The sequence below is a fragment of the Oncorhynchus clarkii genome, unplaced genomic scaffold (assembly GCF_045791955.1).
Source record: "Oncorhynchus clarkii lewisi isolate Uvic-CL-2024 unplaced genomic scaffold, UVic_Ocla_1.0 unplaced_contig_8351_pilon_pilon, whole genome shotgun sequence".
Classification (NCBI taxonomy): domain Eukaryota; kingdom Metazoa; phylum Chordata; class Actinopteri; order Salmoniformes; family Salmonidae; genus Oncorhynchus; species Oncorhynchus clarkii.
In genome coordinates this window covers 40660-59903 of record NW_027257935.1, presented here as the reverse complement: position 1 = coordinate 59903, position 19244 = coordinate 40660, and the positions used below count along the sequence as shown (strand labels likewise).

General features: G+C 45.6%; 1 protein-coding gene and 1 long non-coding RNA gene across 2 annotated transcripts in view; both read right to left on the bottom strand.

Moving 5' to 3' along the window:
• Window positions 1-596: 596 nt before the first annotated feature.
• On the bottom strand, window positions 597-2611 carry LOC139393724 (uncharacterized). The gene is made up of 2 exons (XR_011629797.1): window positions 2009-2611; window positions 597-1930 (listed from the first exon to the last, which is right to left on the bottom strand). It is a non-coding gene; the product is annotated as an uncharacterized lncRNA (long non-coding RNA).
• A 1208-nt stretch (window positions 2612-3819) lies between these two features.
• Window positions 3820-19244, bottom strand: part of LOC139393723 (TBC1 domain family member 15-like) — a gene marked incomplete at its 5' end in the record, with an annotated part of 51914 nt that continues 36489 nt past the window's right edge. The window contains 5 exon segments of the mRNA XM_071142076.1: window positions 3820-4358; window positions 5378-5464; window positions 13986-14102; window positions 14538-14635; window positions 17490-17589. Of these exon segments, the coding sequence (XP_070998177.1) occupies window positions 4131-4358; window positions 5378-5464; window positions 13986-14102; window positions 14538-14635; window positions 17490-17589 (630 nt within the window).

Sequence of the window (19244 nt, the reverse complement as noted above, 5' to 3'; positions counted from 1 at the left end):
AGGGAATAGTGTGCCATTTGGGAAGCAAACTCCATTTCTAGGAACGACTCCAAATCTTAACAACAACAAGAGAGACCGGAGAGAACAGCACATCAGCTGAGAGCCAACAGATTCATTGTCGCATCGGTAAATAACTAACCTGAAAAAGTGTCCCGTTGTCTCACTGTTACGTCAAGCCTTTGAAAGAGCAACATTCATTGTATTGGAAAACAAAACAAAAAAAGGTATATCGTTGTCCCTTTGTGTCAAAGTAAAATAGGGAACAAAAATAAGGGACATTATGGTTCATTTAGTTATATTTCTAGCCACAGGATATGTGGAACTGTGAACAGACTGGCCACGTAAGTTGAGACATCAATTGCTTTTCCTTGATTCTTGATCCTTCTTAAAACCCATTGGATGAGAAGGTAAGAGTTCCCTCCCCATCTGACCATTTCATCCAATGCGTGTTGAGAAGGAAGCGAGGCTGCTAGAAATCAAGGAAAGGCCATTGAGATCCTCCCATAGACGGCTGTCAGGACTGGGAGAGACACCTGAACAGAGGGGAGATGGACACTGATACTCCTAGCACATTAAGCAATTACAAAGAGGAGTCATGAAATTCAGCTTCTTTAAAAGATTTCAAAACATAATTGGTTGTCAAAGACGGTATCAAATATATATATACACAGTACAAACTGCTGCAATAGACAAATCTGTACACAGAAAGATTCAGGTACGAACAGTCTTCCAGCATTACTGTTTCTGATAAATCACTTGAAGGCTGAGACTTTCATCATGCAACATAATCAATGACCACATCAACTCCTTTACAATCTTCCCCACAGTGTCGATGTTCAACACACCAAGAACCTTATTCTCTGCGTTTTGGGAGGCGGTGAAGCTAACAGATTATATAAACGAGTACACGGGAAGTAAGTCTGTCTGTATATGTTGACAAAGGCCTCATGGTTGGCTAGGCATGAACTCTACATCATTTAAAAAAACAAACATTGCTGTAAGGTTGGGTGTTTGTGGAAGCAACTTCTGGGAACCTTCAGTCCAGAGGAACAGACATCTAACTACTTGTACATACATTATCGCCATGCCAACCCACACATTCTAGTACGATTAACAATATGGATTCAGAAACAATACATTTTTTCAATATAAATCATGTCTCTTTCAGTCTTAACAAATCAGATGTCAGTAAAGGCAGCGGCATAGAAAACCACTGAGTGGACAAAACATTAGGAACACTTTCTTAATATTGAGTTGAACCCCCTTTTGCCCTCAGAACAGCCTCAACTCATCAGGTCATGGACTCTACACTGAGTGGACATAACATTAAGAACACTTTCTTAATATTGAGTTGTATCCCCTTTCGCCCTCAGAACAGCCTCAACTCGTCAGGTCATGGACTCTACACTGAGTGGACATAACATTAAGAACACTTTCTTAATATTGAGTTGTATCCCCTTTCGCCCTCAGAACAGCCTCAATTCATCAGGTCATGGGACTCTACAAGGTGTTGAAAGCGTTCCACAGGGATGCTGGTCCATGTTGACTCCAATGTTTCCCACAGTTGTGTCAAGTTGTCTGAATGTCCTTTGGATGGTGGACCATTGTTAATACACACGCACGGAAACTGTTGAAAAATCCAGCAGCGTTGCAGTTCTTCACACACTTAAACTGGTGCGGCTGGCGCCTACTACCATACCCCGTTCAAAGGCACTTAAATATTTTGTCTTGACCCTTCACCCTCTGAATGGCACACAATCCATGTCTCAAAGATTAACACTCCTTCTTTAACCTGTCTCCTCCACCTTCATCTACACTGATTGAAGAGGATTTAACAAGTGACCTCAATAAGGGATCATATCTTTCACCTGGATTCACCTGGTCAGTCTATGTCATGGATTCACCTGGTCAGTCTATGTCATGCATTCACCTGGTCAGTCTACGTCATGGATTCACCTGGTCAGTCTATGTCATGCATTCACCTGGTCAGTCTACGTCATTGATTCACCTGGTCAGTCTATGTCATGGATTCACCTGGTCAGTCTATGTCATGCATTCACCTGGTCAGTCTATGTCATGGATTCACCTGGTCAGTCTATGTCATGGATTCACCTGGTCAGTCTATGTTATGGATTCACCTGGTCAGTCTATGTCATGGATTCACCTGGTCAGTCTATGTCATGTAAAGATCAGGTGTTCTTAATGTTTTGTACACTGTGGAAAATCCATGTCAATAGGCTGCAGGGCAGAAAATCCTTTTCATTTGGTAGAGGAGAGTGGCCTTGCCTTGAGATAATAACACCACATCTTCATGAAATAGTTGTAATTGAATTACACCTACAGTAGGGCTCCTATTAGCTGAATACTACGGTGAGATATAATAAGCCCCGTTTATATAAAACCTTATCCATTCCTCAGCCCTTCCACCTCTATTTAAATGTCAACTACTTCAGCATTACATTTGACTATTCACACGATTCAGGAGCGATTAACAAGTCAAGTCAAGGTAATAAGGAACAATCTGCTGAACACTAAATACCTTATAGTCAGGGGCAATAAGGAGAAATCTGCTGAACACTAAATACCTTATAGTCAGGGGCAATAAGGAACAATCTGCTGAACACTAAATACCTGGGAATCAGGGGCAATAAGGAGCAATCTGCTGAACACTAAATACCTTGGAGTCAGGGGCAATAAGGAACAATCTGCTGAACACTAAATACCTTGGAGTCAGGGGCAATAAGGAACAATCTGCTGAACACTAAATGCCTTGTAGTCAGGGGCAATAAGGAACAATCTGCTGAACACTAAATACCTGGGAATCAGGGGCAATAAGGAACAATCTGCTGAACACTAAATACCTTATAGTCAGGGGCAATAAGGAGCAATCTGCTGAACACTAAATACCTTGGAGTCAGGGGCAATAAGGAGCAATCTGCTGAACACTAAATACCTTGGAGTCAGGGGCAATAAGGAACAATCTGCTGAACACTAAATACCTTGGAGTCAGGGGCAATAAGGAGCAATCTGCTGAACACTAAATACCTTGGAGTCAGGGGCAATAAGGAACAATCTGCTGAACACTAAATACCTTGGAGTCAGGGGCAATAAGGAACAATCTGCTGAACACTAAATACCTTGGAGTCAGGGGCAATAAGGAACAATCTGCTGAACACTAAATGCCTTGTAGTCAGGGGCAATAAGGAACAATCTGCTGAACACTAAATACCTTGGAGTCAGGGGCAATAAGGAGCAATCTGCTGAACACTAAATACCTTGGAGTCAGGGGCAATAAGGAACAATCTGCTGAACACTAAATACCTTGGAGTCAGGGGCAATAAGGAGCAATCTGCTGAACACTAAATACCTTGGAGTCAGGGGCAATAAGGAACAATCTGCTGAACACTAAATACCTTGGAGTCAGGGGCAATAAGGAACAATCTGCTGAACACTAAATACCTTGGAGTCAGGGGCAATAAGGAACAATCTGCTGAACACTAAATACCTTGGAGTCAGGGGCAATAAGGAACAATCTGCTGAACACTAAATGCCTTGTAGTCAGGGGCAATAAGGAACAATCTGCTGAACACTAAATACCTTGGAGTCAGGGGCAATAAGGAACAATCTGCTGAACACTAAATACCTTGGAGTCAGGGGCAATAAGGAACAATCTGCTGAACACTAAATACCTAGGAGTCAGGGGCAATAAGGAACAATCTGCTGAACACTAAATACCTAGGAGTCAGGGGCAATAAGGAACAATCTGCTGAACACTAAATACCTAGGAGTCAGGGGCAATAAGGAGCAATCTGTTGAACACTAAATACCTTGGAGTCAGGGGCAATAAGGAACAATCTGCTGAACACTAAATACCTAGGAGTCAGGGGCAATAAGGAGCAATCTGTTGAACACTAAATACCTTGGAGTCAGGGGCAATAAGGAACAATATCCTAAAAACTCAAAGACCACCCTCGAACAAGACAAATTAGATGATTAACAGACAGAGAATCATTACAAAAAATTGAGGTGGGAGAGAGGCAATCCACCTTTTTTCACTAGGCTGTGAGCCTCGTCTCAGCCACCAGAACCAAATCTCTCACTGGACGAGCGACCACTGTTAGCCAGGCTGGCTACGATATGTAAGCTAATTTGTAAACGTCACGCGCTGCGTCCCGTAAGTGTCCGTTGTTGCCGCTGGGGTTGAACACAGAGACTAAGTCCTGTTGGTTGTCTGGCGGTGTAGAAGGTTCGGGAGAGTCTGGTCTGTCCGTTCTCTCAGTGTCCTCTGACTGGGATGATGACTCCGTGTCTGTGCCGTTGATGAATCCAAGCATCTCAACCACAGAGTTGGGCAAATCCTACACAGATAATAAACATCAGGTTAACGATCTGGTTGGAACCATGGGTCAATAACAAGGTGTTGAAGAGTGTTAGCTATGAATATAGGTACAATCGAATCAAATCAAAGTTTATTTGTCACGTGAGCCGAATACAACAGGTGTAGTAGACCTTACAGTGAAATGCTTACTCTAACCAATGGTGCGGGAAAAAAGGTGTGTGTGTGTGTGTGTGTAAGTAAAGAAATAAAACAACAGTAAAAAGACATTTGAAAAAAACAGAGTAGCAAGTTCAGTAAGTGTTTCAGAATACAGGAACAAACATTCTGAAGGTATCTAATGTTCTGCCACGGAGTTGGGACACATCCTACAAGGACCTCATCAGAGGAAACTATTAAAAACGTCTGTCACAGACACAGTTTTAATGAGGTTTAGTTTCAACTGCATTTATTTCATACACCTTGTGTATATAGTTATACCACCAAGTTGAGGAAATCCTACACAGTTTTCTTATTTTTTTAATAAAATAAATCAAAATAAATATGAAAAACATATTGGTCACAGACAGGTTTTTTTGAATGAGGGTTAGATTCAACTGCATTCATTCATACCCCCTGTGTGTTTCTACCACTGTTGGGTAAATTCTATGAAGATATTGTCGGACTAAACAAACAAGTTAACGAGGGTTGTGTTGAAAACCCCCTTCACACCCTACGACTGGAAACTGCACAAACCAATTGTATCCCACTTCCTTTCCCTTTCCAACACTCGGCAAACCCTCCATTATTTACCATGGTCCTTCGAGCCGGATGGCTGAGCTTCTCAAAACCCATGCATTGGTCCTTCGAGCCGGATGGCTGAGCTTCTCAAAACCCATGCATTGGTCCTTCGAGCCGGATGGCTGGGCTTCTCAAAACCCATGCATTGGTCCTTCGAGCCGGATGGCTGAGCTTCTCAAATTCCATGCATTGTATTTCAGAATATACTGGAAGCACAAACGTTCTGAAGACAGATAGATGTCCTATCTTGGGATTACATACCTTACAACTCTTCAGCTGCAGGCATATAGCTTCAGCTTTGTTGAGGATGGCCACGATGTCCAGTTTCATCGGCAGTTCATTTATGAGCTGGAAAGAAGGGAGGAGAAAATCATTTGATCAGTGACTTGCTAAAGCAGAGATGGGTAACTGACGGCCTGCGGGCCGATCAGTAAAACATCCTAACCGTTCAAAACATCGGGGTCACTTAAAAACATCCTTGTTTTGTTCATAAAAAAACACATTTTTTGTCCATTTAAAATAACATCAAACTGATCGGAAATACAGTGCAGACACTGTTGATGTTGTAAATGACTATTGTTGCTGGAAACGGCTGATTATTAATGGAATATCTAAATTAGGCTCGTTGTCAGGAACCATCACTCCTGTGTTCCAATGGCACGTTGTGTTAGCCAATACAGGTTTATACTTTTAAAAAAGGCGAATTGATCATTAGAATACCCTTTTGCAATTATGTTAGCACAGCTGAAAACTATTGAACTGATTTTAAAAAAAGCAATAAAACTGTCCTTCTTTAAACTAGTTGAGTATCTGGAGCATCAACATTTGTGGGTTCAATTACAGGCTCAAAATTGTAATTTCTTCTGAAACTCGTCAGTCTATTCTTGTTCTGAGAAATTAAGGCTATTCCATGCGAGAAATTGCCAAGAAACTTAAGATCTCGTACAACGCTGTGTACTACTCCCGTCACAGAACAACGCAAACCGGCTCTAACCAGAATAGAAAGAGGAGTGGGAGGCCCCGGTGCACAACTGAGCAAGAGGACAAGTACATTAGTGTGTTTAGTTTAAGAAACAGACGCCTCACAAGTCCTCAACTGGCAGCTCCATTAAATAGTACCCGCAAAACACCAGTCTCAACGTCAACAGTGAAGAGGAGATATCGGGATGCTGGCCTTCTAGACAGAGTTACTCTGTCCAGTCTCACCGTCAGCAGTGAAGAGGCGACTCCGGGATGCTGGCCTTCTAGGCAGAGTTGCAAAGAAAAAGCCAAATCTCAGACTGGCCAAAGAAAATAAAAGATTAAGATGTGCAAAAGAATACAGACACTGGACAGAGGAACTCAATGTTGACGTTCAGACTGGTGTTTTGAGTAGCAAAAAAAATACTTAAGCGTAGGCAGACTGTCCCACATCTATAAACAGGGAGCTATCGGACATTGCGTAGGCAGACTGTCCCACATCTATAAACAGGGAGCTATCGGACATTGCGTAGGCAGACTGTCCCACATCTATAAACAGGGAGCTATCGGACATTGGAAGAATGAGTGTAAAGTAGGAATGAAACCTGCTGCAGTCGGAGGAAATGACACTATACGAGCGTTTGCATATTTTTCAAAAGAGCAACAACCAATCCTCTAGAGAGCAACAACCAATCCTCTAGAGAGCAACAACCAATCCTCTAGAGAGCAACAACCAATCCTCTAGAGAGCAACAACCAATCCTCTAGAGAGCAACAACCAATCCTCTAGAGAGCAACAACCAATCCTCTAGAGAGCAACAACCAATCCTCTAGAGAGCAACAACCAATCCTCTAGAGAGCAACAACCAATCCTCTAGAGAGCAGCAACCAATCCTCTAGAGAGCAACAACCAATCCTCTAGAGAGCAACAACCAATCCTCTAGAGAGCAACAACCAATCCTCTAGAGAGCAACAACCAATCCTCTAGAGAGCAACAACCAATCCTCTAGAGAGCAGCAACCAATCCTCTAGAGAGCAACAACCAATCCTCTAGAGAGCAACAACCAATCCTCTAGAGAGCAACAACCAATCCTCTAGAGAGCAGCAACCAATCCTCTAGAGAGCAACAACCAATCCTCTAGAGAGCAGCGGGACAGGAACATTTTACATAGCGGTGTTTGATCAATGAAGGGGACATGTGGGATTTAATTACAAAATGAATGAGAAACACCCGTCTCTATTCTACCATCACTTAATGAGGTACCATTATTTCCTTATGGAGTTATGACTTGCCTAGTTAAATAAAGGTTAAATAAATAAAATAAACAATTATCAAGATTTGTAATTCTAAGATGATTGGGTATTCAAATTTGTTTATGTTTGAGTTAAAATGCATGTGTTATTTTTTGTGTTCAAAGTGGAAACGACCAGTTCCCAGGGTCCTGGTCTTTGGGTAAATATACAGATGTATTTAGTTCAGTCTGCATATAGAAAGAAAAACATATGTTAATGAGGGTTGACAGTTATCCCAAACGGATTGTGATGTGTGTATTGCTGCTTTCATTACTGTCTTTGTTTCGATACCAATTTCACCAAAATGGGTCTACTGGAGTGTTGGGGTTCCCCCCGATGGGTTAGGGTGCTAACTCCCTGACCTGACAACTCTTCAGAGGAGGTAGCCAGTAAAATAAGGGAGTGTTGGGGTTCCCCCCGATGGGTTAGGGTGTTAACTCCCTGACCTGGCAACTCTTCAGAGAGGTAGCCAGTAAAATAAGGGAGTGTTGGGGTGTTAACTCCCTGACCTGACAACTCTTCAGAGAGGTAGCCAGTAAAATAAGGGAGTGTTGGGGTGTTAACTCCCTGACCTGACAACTCTTCAGAGGAGGTAGCCAGTAAAATAAGGGAGTGTTGGGGTGTTAACTCCCTGACCTGACAACTCTTCAGAGAGGTAGCCAGTAAAATAAGGGAGTGTTGGGGTGTTAACTCCCTGACCTGACAACTCTTCAGAGAGGTAGCCAGTAAAATAAGGGAGTGTTGGGGTTCCCCCCGATGGGTTAGGGTGCTAACTCCCTGACCTGACAACTCTTCAGAGAGGTAGCCAGTAAAATAAGGGAGTGTTGGGGTTCCCTCCGATGGGTTAGGGTGCTAACTCCCTGACCTGACAACTCTTCAGAGAGGTAGCCAGTAAAATAAGGGAGTGTTGGGGTGTTAACTCCCTGACCTGGTAACTCTTCAGAGAGGTAGCCAGTAAAATAAGGGAGTGTTGGGGTGTTAACTCCCTGACCTGACAACTCTTCAGAGGAGGTAGCCAGTAAAATAAGGGAGTGTTGGGGTGTTAACTCCCTGACCTGGTAACTCTTCAGAGAGGTAGCCAGTAAAATAAGGGAGTGTTGGGGTGTTAACTCCCTGACCTGACAACTCTTCAGAGAGGTAGCCAGTAAAATAAGGGAGTGTTAGGGGGCTAACTCCCTGACCTGACAACTCTTCAGAGAGGTAGCCAGTAAAATAAGGGAGAGTTAGGGGGCTAACTCCCTGACCTGACAACTCTTCAGAGGAGGTAGCCAGTAAAATAAGGGAGTGTTAGGGGGCAAACTCCCTGACCTGACAACTCTTCAGAGGAGGTAGCCAGTAAAATAAGGGAGTATGAACTAAGTTGGAAAAACGGTTTCAACAGTAACAGTATGTTGTTGTGTTATTTGACATTTGTCGTAGAGAAAACGCTGTTAAGAAAATTGGGAATGTTATAATTTGTCGTATAGTCAAAGCTTGTCTGGATTTCCTGAAACAGAAATTAACTAAAACTCTTGTTCTGATCTGTCCTCTCTTTAGGTGATCATGGAAGGTGACGTCAGATGGTGTCTTAATGCATGTAGGAATCATTTGGCCACAAACGGTGTGTGTGAACCTTAAAACTCTCCCAAACCGGCTGCAGAAAGAGAGACAAAGGCGTTCAAAGTGACGGTGACCTTTAACACTTATCTGTGTCCGAGCCAAACCTGGGTGCAGGCGGCAGGGGCGCTGAGACCGCGCATGTGGAGTCAGCATGGAGAGAGAGATAAACTTCTCTTGCTAGCGTGCTGATGAGAGAAATTGACCAGACAGGGTAGCCTAGTGGTTAGAGCGTTGGACTAGTAACCGGAAGGTTGCAAGTTCAAACCCCCGAGCTGACAAGGTACAAATCTGTCGTTCTGCCCCTGAACAGGCAGTTAACCCACTGTTCCTAGGCCGTCATTGAAAATAAGAATTTGTTCTTTAACTGACCTGCCTGGTTAAATAAAGGTAAAATAAAAAAAATAGTGGCTCAGGTGCCAGTTCCCTTGTATTAGTAAAACATGACTTTACACTGAAATCGGGATTTTATCAAGGGCAACAAACGCGACAGGCAAGAGTTACATGGGAAGATGAACTGCAACGCCATCTGAAGAAGACACTAGAATGATAAGTGCCGGGAGAAGGGATTTAGACTAAGTACGCATTGAGATACCGATCTGTCATTACCAGGCCACTCGCGACAGGAAAACAGGGACAAAAGGGGGGCTGTAATGAGAAGAGTTATTACCGGCAATAAAGAGTTCCCAGTTCCCAATGTACATTCTAACCGGGATGATGTGTGCTAGATTGAGAAGACTCAAAGTAAAGCACTAAGAAGTGTCATTCTAAATTTGGGTTGGATAATTTATTAAAAAATGTTTTAGTTATGATTCGGCTACAGTGAGAGAGAGAGAGAGTTGCTCTCAAACTGGAGGAGTGGGGACACTGCTAAAATGTATTAGGCCCCAGGAAGGCTCTAGAAACCTTATCTTTAAGTGTCCTCTGAGAGGGAGGTTATTGGAGAACTCACTGGATGATCGCTCGGGTCAACCACGTCTGTTCTCTTCTGTTTTACCATGTCATCAGAATATTAAATGCTAAATCGCATCATACATTCAGATTGCTGGACGATACGGTATAATTAATTGCACACAAGGTTCATAGTCTGTGTCTTGCGATAACAGCCAAGGATGAAAATGAAGGAGACGGCATGGAGACCCGTATCACAAGGCCATAGAACGTAACGGAGGGACGGTTCTGTCCCCAGTCCTAGTAGCATCAAGGCCGGTGTGAATTATTAAACAGACTATTTCTCTCTTCCCTGTTCAAGTCAATAGGTTTTTTAGGTGTCGTGGAACATAAGACTGATCATTGTTCTAGGAGGAGGGACTGAGGGATATTGACTAATTGATTTAGGAATGTTTTAGTATGTTTATAACTGTAGAGGTGCATTAGGAGTAGTGACTATAGTGTTACGGGTTAGATGGAATGATATATGTGTAAATGTATCTGTAGCAGGAAGTAAGGTACACATGGGGTCTGTGATTGAGACAGAATGTTACCATCAGACTTCAGTGGGATGGAAGGTGATGGGGGTGATAGAATGGGATCATCCACAAAGTTGTATGTATGTTGTTACAGGAGATGGCTCGTAGGAGAGGGAGGACAGCTAACTGTGCCCAATATAGAGACTATTACACAGACCCAGATCATGGTGAAAGTAGCAGAGGTTGTGAGGTTGTTAGGTTGTGAGGTTGTTAGGATGTGAGGTTGTGAGGTTGTTAGGATGTTAGGTTGTGAGGTACAACGTCATTACTCTTTCCTCATTTCTAACAGCCAGTGAACACTTGACAGATTACATGCAGTAGTTATTCTCAGGACAGTAAGTGGAGGAGGTTAAGGTCAGGAGTCATGTTAGTAATAACAGTAGTTACTTTAGTAGCATTGTTAGGATATCAGTTTATGAGGACTCATGTCACATGGCTTGGTAGTTGGTAACTGGGGGACTGATGGGAGTACCGGGAGCTGTTATTCACGTCACAAATTAGTGATCTGGCCATAATGGGAGAGTCTATGTTATCAGGAAATGACCCGTGCGATGCAGTGTGATTATTCCCAGGTGGTAGCGGCACATGAGGAGCAGGAGATAACCGAGGGCACGGGCTGAATTCTGGAGATTGAGTGTACATCAAGATACACCAGGCGGAGGTGTTGGGACAGTGTTGTTCTGGTCCACAGTGCTCCTTATAGCACCTGCAGCAGTAAAGATCGGCATGTCTCTGTAGCAGGGGGGAGGGTGTTGGGACAGTGTTGTTCTGGTCCACAGTACTCCTTACAGCACCTGCAGCAGTAAAGATCGTCATGTTTCTGTAGCAGGGGGAGGGAGGGGGGGGGGGGGGGGGGGGCAGTGTTGTTCTGGTCCACAGTACTCCTTACAGCACCTGCAGCAGTAAAGATCGTCATGTTTCTGTAGCAGGGGGAGGGGGGGGGGGGGGGGGGCAGTGTTGTTCTGGTTCACAGTACTCCGTACAGCACCTGCAGCGGTAAAGATCGTCATGTCTCTCAGTGGGTTTCCAGTTCTCCCGTGAAGTGAGGTCCAGTTGCATAATGTGTGAGCTGGAAGATGACAGAGGAAGTGGAGCGAATGAGAGAGAAAGACTAGATGCCACTGTAGACATGCAGATGGGTTGGGTCTTGGAGCCACTTTAAACCCCATAGTTGGGTGAGCTGCTTTATTGGTTAATGTATCAGATGAAAAGGAGAGATGGTACTTTAAACAACATGTTGGAGGCATTCATGTGAAAGTCTATCCAGTGCCGAGTTACCTCAAGAGGATGTAGCGTTGATTAGGACTACGCACCTGCCTATCAGGTGACCTGCCTATCAGGATACCTGCCTATCAGGTGACCTGCCCATCAGGTGACCTGCCCATCAGGTGACCTGCCCATCAGGTGACCTGCCCATCAGGTGACCTGCCTACCAGGTGACCTGCCTACCAGGTGACCTGCCTACCAGGTGACCTGCCTATCAGGTGACCTGCCTATCAGGTGACAGAGAAGGAGATGGGGAGCAAAGTGAGGATGACAGGGCTTGGGAACCGCTCTCTGAACCTGTGGTCTGATGGTGAAGACGGGGTGAAAGCATGAGGAGGCTTTTTAGGGCTTTCATTTTGGTGGAATCCAGCAGAAAAGTGGCCTGAAGACAAAGTCAGGCGAAGACAGAGTTGGAAATGTCATGTTGTCATGCATATCTTAACACGTTGTTAATGCTGTTGTGTTTATTTTTACTTTGCAAGTGTTGTGCCATCACTCTCTCAGGAACCAGAAGAAGAAAGTTGAACCAGAAGTCAACAGCTCCAGTGGACAAGTTATTATCAGTGTCCTGTAATAAATGGAAATGGTGTGATCATAGTACTGAATGGGGTGGCAGGTAGCCCCAGTGGTGAGAGTGTTGGACTAGTAACCGAAAGGTTGCCGGATCGAATCCCCGAGCTGACAAGGTAAAAATCTGCCCTGAACAAGGCAGTTAACCCACTGTTCCTAGACCAGTCATTGTAAATAAGAATTTGTTCTTAACTGACTTGCCTGGTTAAAAAGGTAAACAAAAAAATAAATAATGACAAAAAAAAACAGTTTAGAAATGTTTGCAAATGTATTAAAAACGTGTGGTCGACTTGGGGCTGTTGGTCATTCTCTCACTGCAACATGTCTTTCCATCCCATGGCAAAATGTGTCAAACTTTCTCTCTCCGGCTTTCAAGAGGGGGGGGGGCAGCTAAAAAAAAAGTTTTGCCCACGAAGTGGCAGGGGCCCCCCAACAAAATGTTGCTTAGGGCCTCCAAAATGCTAGAGCCAGCTCTGACTCTGCATGTGTGAATATGGATGTAGGTATGCAGACCAGCGAGCCACTGCGGCCCCTCGTGATGAGGTTTTTTGGTGGCCCCCACCCCACCGAAGTTGCCCGTCCTTGAGCTAAAGTGATGACACGGATAAACACTCCAACACTGGAAACCAGTGTTCTGTGTGGATAACACACGTGTGTTGTAATGTGACTAGGCCGTGAGAGCCTGTTAGTTAGAAGACCACATGCTCCTGCTAGGTGATAATTAACTGCTTCCTTCAGTCATCATAAAACACAGTGTAAAGCCCATTCTCTCTCTTCTCACCACTCGCTTACCCTCTCACTCTTCCTACTTTCTCTCCGTCTCTCCATCCCTCCCTACACCCCCCCGCACTCTCCCCACTCTCTTTCCCCCCTATCTACTACCACCTCCCTCCCCCACCTGGTGTTGTAGCTACTGTATAGATAGATAGAGCCTGCAAGGTCTCTGGTGTTGTAGGTGTTGTAGCTACTGTATAGATAGAGCCTGCAAGGTCTCCATGGTTACCATCTACTAGCCATCTACCAACTGTCTGGTGTTGTAGCTAGCCATCTACCAACTGTCTCCCACCTGGTGTTGTAGCTACTGTATAGATAGAGCCTGCAAGGTCTCCATGGTTACCATCTACTAGCTGTCTACCAACTGCAGAAAGAACAGCTGTGATCACGTCAGGAAGTAACCTCAAGGTAAAATGTTGAATGATTTAAATGGTTCTAAGCATCATTACAGGCTATCATGTATATGACACAGCCAAGATAACATCAGCCTATATTTCTAGAGAGATTACCAGACCTATCATTAGTCATTTTCAATATACAAAGACACTAAAGATGCACTAAAACAATCCCATTCCACTACTGAGAAAACAGGGGGAAAAACGAGTTCTATGGTTTTCATTGACCGTCATCAGTAGACTTTTAATAGTGAGGGGTTGAAAGACAGAGGGGACCAGACATCAATGTGTCCCCACTCTCCTCTTCTCTCCCCCCACTCTCCTCTTCCTCTCCCCACACTCTCCTCTTCCTCTCCCCCCCACTCTCCTCCCCACTCTCCTCTTCCTCCCCCCCACTCTCCTCTGTTAGGAGTTAAAAGGACCCTTTCTATTTCAGGAGGTAGGGCAGGTCATATTTAGTGTAATAATGACCCCAACCAACCTTGCACTCACACAGAGACAGATACAAGTGAACACACACATGCAGACAAAACATAAGAACACACACCTTGAGGATCTCATTGAAGCCGTATTGTTCCTCCATAATCTGGTGTTTCTCTGAGTCCAGGATGGCACAGCACACCAGCAGGTGGAAGTTCTGGCACGGCAGCCCGGTCCACATTACCTGAAGTCAACCCAGAGACAATCAGAGTCGGTGTGTGTGTGTGAGAGAGACAGTATCTGCATCATTATGTCTGATAAATCAAACTAATTGTTGTGATTCTGAGAAACATAATTAAATTAATGCTAATTGGCTTGTGTTTCCTCGCAATGCCTCTGGACGAATGGAGAGATGATGAAATGAAAACTAAACCACGGGCCCTTTAATCAGGTTACTGATTCATCTACGGGGAGTTAGGAGGAGGAGGAGGAGGAGAGACTGAGGAGCAGCAGGACCAGAGAGTCAGGGGACAGAGAGAGGCCACTGATTGATCAAGTGCTCACTGTAATGACTGATTGGCCTCTTTGATTGATTGGCTACATTGACTGTGTGGGCTGATCGATCATTAGAGAACAGACGATTGATTAACGGTAAACGCCTTGAATGTCTGTGACTCACCTCCCAAAGACGCAGGACATCAGGGAAACTCAGTTCTCTCTTGAAGCGAATCAGGAGCCAGCGGAAGCAGAAGTACAGGTGACCAGAGTCCTGGGCCACTGTAAGACACACACACACACACACAGGTTAGCAGAAGTACAGGTGACCAGAGTCCTGGGCCACTGTAAGACACACACACGAGGTTAGCAGAAGTACAGGTAGCCTCTAACATAAGGTTAGAATGAAGGGAACCCGACAACATCTCAGGTATTGCCTTTAGACATCATGAACTGAAAAGCCATTGGGCATAGATCCAACCGTCCCTGAGGGGGTTAAATCCACTCTGAATGTGTCAGAGTTGTGAGCATCTCTGAGGGGGTTACATCCACTCTGAATGTGTCAGAGTTGTGAGCATCTCCGAGGGGGTTAAATCCACTCTGAATGTGTCAGAGTTGTGAGCATCTCTGAGGGGGTTACATCCACTCTGAATGTGTCAGAGTTGTGAGCATCTCCGAGGGGGTTAAATCCACTCTGAATGTGTCAGAGTTGTGAGCATCTCTGAGGGGTTTAAATCCACTCTGAATGTGTCAGAGTTGTGAGCATCTCTGAGGGGGTTAAATCCACTCTGAATGTGTCAGAGTTGTGAGCATCTCTGAGGGGGTTAAATCCACTCTGAATGTGTCAGAGTTGTGAGCATCTCCGAGGGGGTTAAATCCACTCTGAATGTGTCAGAGTTGTGAGCATCTCTGAGGGGGTTAAATCCACTCTGAATGTGTCAGAGTTGTGAGCATCTCTGAGGGGGTTAAATCCACTCTGATTGTGTCAGAGTTGTGAGCATCTCTGATCAAGGAGCTGAAGGAATATCAATAGTGAGGAAGAGGATTAAAGTCAACCAATCTTAGACCTTAAGCCTCTTACGTCCCCTCTCTATCTCTTCTTTCTCCCCCCCCCCCCCCCCCCCCTACCCCCGGCACCCCCCCTCCCCCCAAGACAATCACGTCCATCACCGTCGTTCTCTTCCTGCCCTCAATCTAACCTTTCCTGCTCAAATTAAAGCCATAAACAACACATTTCATTTACATATTATAGAATTTCCTTGGTTTATTGTTCTTGGAAGCTCTCTAAATTCCGAAGGAGCTGTTGTTGTTATCGGGCGAGGTAACGAACAGCAGACCAGTTTTAGTAGGGTGGCTGAGCGAGCCCAAATTAATCAAGAAAATTAATGACTATAAAGTACGCGGTGATAAATCAACATCGTCCCAATCAGACTGCACTGTAGCGCTAGCCGCATTTAAACAGCCTAATTCAAAACAACTTATTAGGGACTGTTTAGGGATGCGGCTACCCCCTACGACCTCTAGCAAATAGGAGACTTTTCCAAACAGAACACACCATATTTATCTCATTACGAAGTCTTAGTCAAACTCGGATAAACTCGTTTTTCTTTCGAAGGCAAAATGTGGCGTCGGCACTTGTGAGAGAGAGGAAACACAAGGGAAATGTTTCACTGGCTCCATCAAGGTGATTATCTAGTACACTTATGATGAGGATGAATGTGTGTTCCGTTGTCACGGTGAACGTTCTATTCTGTGGATTCTAAATGGCAGTAATGGGTGTTGTTCATTAGGGAGGGACTGGACTACCGGGACTCCAATAATTGACACTAAAATGTAATTTTCTGTAAGGATTTTTTTTTTTTTACAGCATGCCCTGTTTGTGTGTGTGTTCCCCCTCACCCAGGTAGTTCCAGAAGGACAGGCCCAGTAGTCGTAGCAGTGTGTGTGTGTGTGTGTTCCCCCTCACCCAGGTAGTTCCAGAAGGACAGGCCCAGTAGTCGTAGCAGTGTGTGTGTGTGTGTGTTCCCCCTCACCCAGGTAGTTCCAGAAGGACAGGCCCAGTAGTCGTAGCAGTGTGTGTGTGTGTGTGCCCCTCACCCAGGTAGTTCCTGAAGGACAGGTCCAGTAGTCGTAGCAGTGTGTGTGTGTGTGTGTGTGTGTGTGTGTGTGTGTGTGCCCTCACCCAGGTAGTTCCAGAAAAACAGGCCCAGTAGTCGTAGCAGTTTGTGTGTGTGTGTGTGTGCCCCTTACCCAGGTAGTTCCAGAAGGACAGGCCCAGTAGTCGTAGCAGTGTGTGTGTGTGTGTGTGTGTGTGTGCGCGTGTGCCCCCTCACCCAGTTAGTTCCAGAAGGACAGGCCCAGTAGTCGTAGCAGTGTGTGTGTGTGTGTGCCCCTCACCCAGGTAGTTCCTGAAGGACAGGTCCAGTAGTCGTAGCAGTGTGTGTGTGTGTGTGTGTGTGTGTGCCCCTCACCCAGGTAGTTCCAGAAGGACAGGTCCAGTAGTCGTAGCAGTGTGTGTGTGTGCCCTTCACCCAGGTAGTTCCTGAAGGACAGGTCCAGTAGTCATAGCAGTGTGTGTGTGTGTGTGTGCCCCTCACCCAGGTAGTTCCAGAAGGACAGGTCCAGTAGTCGTAGCAGAGTGTGTGTGTGTGTGTGTGTGTGTGCGCCCCTCACCCAGGTAGTTCCAGAAGGACAGGCCCAGTAGTCGTAGCAGTGTGTGTGTGTGTGTGTGTGTGTCCAGTAGTCGTCAGTGTGTGTGTGTGTGTGTGTGTCCCTCACCCAGGTAGTTCCAGAAGGACAGGTCCAGTAGTCGTAGCAGAGTGTGTGTGTGTGTGTGTGTGTGTGTGTGCCCCTCACCCAGGTAGTTCCAGAAGGACAGGTCCAGTAGTTTTAGCAGTGTGTGTGTGTGTGTCCCTCACCCAGGTAGTTCCAGAAGGACAGGTCCAGTAGTCGTAGCAGAGTGTGTGTGTGTGTGTGTGTGCCCCTCACCCAGGTAGTTCCAGAAGGACAGGTCCAGTAGTCGTAGCAGAGTGTGTGTGTGTGTGTGTCTCTCACCCAGGTAGTTCCAGAAGGACAGGTCCAGTAGTTGTAGCAGAGTGTGTGTGTGTGTGTGTGTGTGTGTGTGTGTGTCCCTCACCCAGGTAGTTCCAGAAGGACAGGTCCAATAGTCGTAGCAGTGTGCTGAGCTGGATCAGTTGAGTCTTCATTCCCTGCATCTGCTCCTCAAAGTTCTGGTGCTAAGAATTTAGACAGAATGGAAATATATTCACACGATACAGACTACACGATGGGCACTATGTGGACGCCTGCTCGTCAAACATCTCCTTCCAAAATCATGGGCATCAACATGGAGTTGGTCCCCCCTTTTGCTGCTATAACAGTCTCTACTCCTCTGGGAAGGCTTTCCACTAGATGGCTTTCCACTGGCCTACCGGCCAGCCAGTCGGCCAGCCAGCCATCCAGCCAGTCGGCCAGCCTTTCGGCCAGCCAGCCAGTCGGCCGGCATTCAGCCAGTCGGCCGGCCAGTCGGCCAGCTAGCCAGTCGGCCAGCCAGCCAGTCGGCCAGCCAGCCAGTCGGCCAGCCAGCCAGTCGGCCAGCCAGCCCGTCACATAACACCACATTGATTCTCTCTACTCCTCAATCACCAGCTTTCCTTTTACCTTCTGGCAGGCGTTTAAATCAATAACCCTGATGTTGCCATGTTTGATGTATTAATGGGTGGGATGACAGCTACAGTGCTGGAGATGACAAGGTCTTTGGGTTTTCTTTGAATAACAAGGGCCTGTCAGGTACAAGACCACTCAGCCGAGTAATAATAACATGATTGCTGTTTACCCTAACCTGTGTGTCTGTGTGTAGCTGTTTACCAGGGTAGACCAGCCCTGGGCTACAGTATCTATAAAGCTATGGATGGTTAATGAACACGAAATCCCCTTTAAATTACTTCAGCAGCTATCTGGAGGAAAGAGTAGAGGAAACAGACAGGAGGCTGGATGGTGTCGTGACAGACAGGAAGCTGGTTGGTGTCGTAACAGACAGGAAGCTGGATGGTGTCGTAACAGACAGGAAGCTGGATGGTGTCGTAACAGACAGGAAGCTGGATGGTGTCGTAACAGAATAGACAGGAAGCTGGATGGTGTCGTAACAGAATAGACAGGAAGCTGGATGGTGTCGTAACAGAATAGACAGGAAGCTGGAGGGTGTCGTAACAGAACAGACAGGAAGCTGGATGGTGTCGTTAACAGAACAGACAGGAAGCTGGATGGTGTCGTTAACAGAACAGACAGGAAGCTGGATGGTGTCGTACCAGACAGGAAGCTGGATGGTGTCGTAACAGACAGGAAGCTGGATGGTGTCGTACCAGACAGGAAGCTGGATGGTGTCGTACCAGACAGGATGCTGGATGGTGTTGTACCAGACAGGAAGCTGGATGGTGTCGTACCAGACAGGAAGCTGGATGGTGTTGTAATAAGTTGGATAATAAGACAGACAGAAACTAATTCAGAACACAAATCATAGAGCTGAAGTGACATCACAAAGTGTCAGGGCTCTGCTCAGCTATTGGTGGAGGCTATGAGAGAGTGGTCTTGGATGCATCCTTTGTGAAATGCACCATGGGAACCCAGCGTGGTCAGGTAATCAGGTCTCACTCTACCAACACTTACCTAGTTGGCCTCCCTCTCTCGTTAAACAGGAAGAACTGTGCTGTCATATTCCAACACAGAGGTAAGTGAAGGTCTCACCCACAGACATGGAATGACTAGAATGGACATCCTCATTTCATTTGCTTTGGTCTGAGGGGCTTTGTCCATTCTAGTATTTATATTTCTGTGTTACGTATGTTCTAATAATTCAGATGTTCTCAGGTTTTACCCATCTGGTCCATGAAGG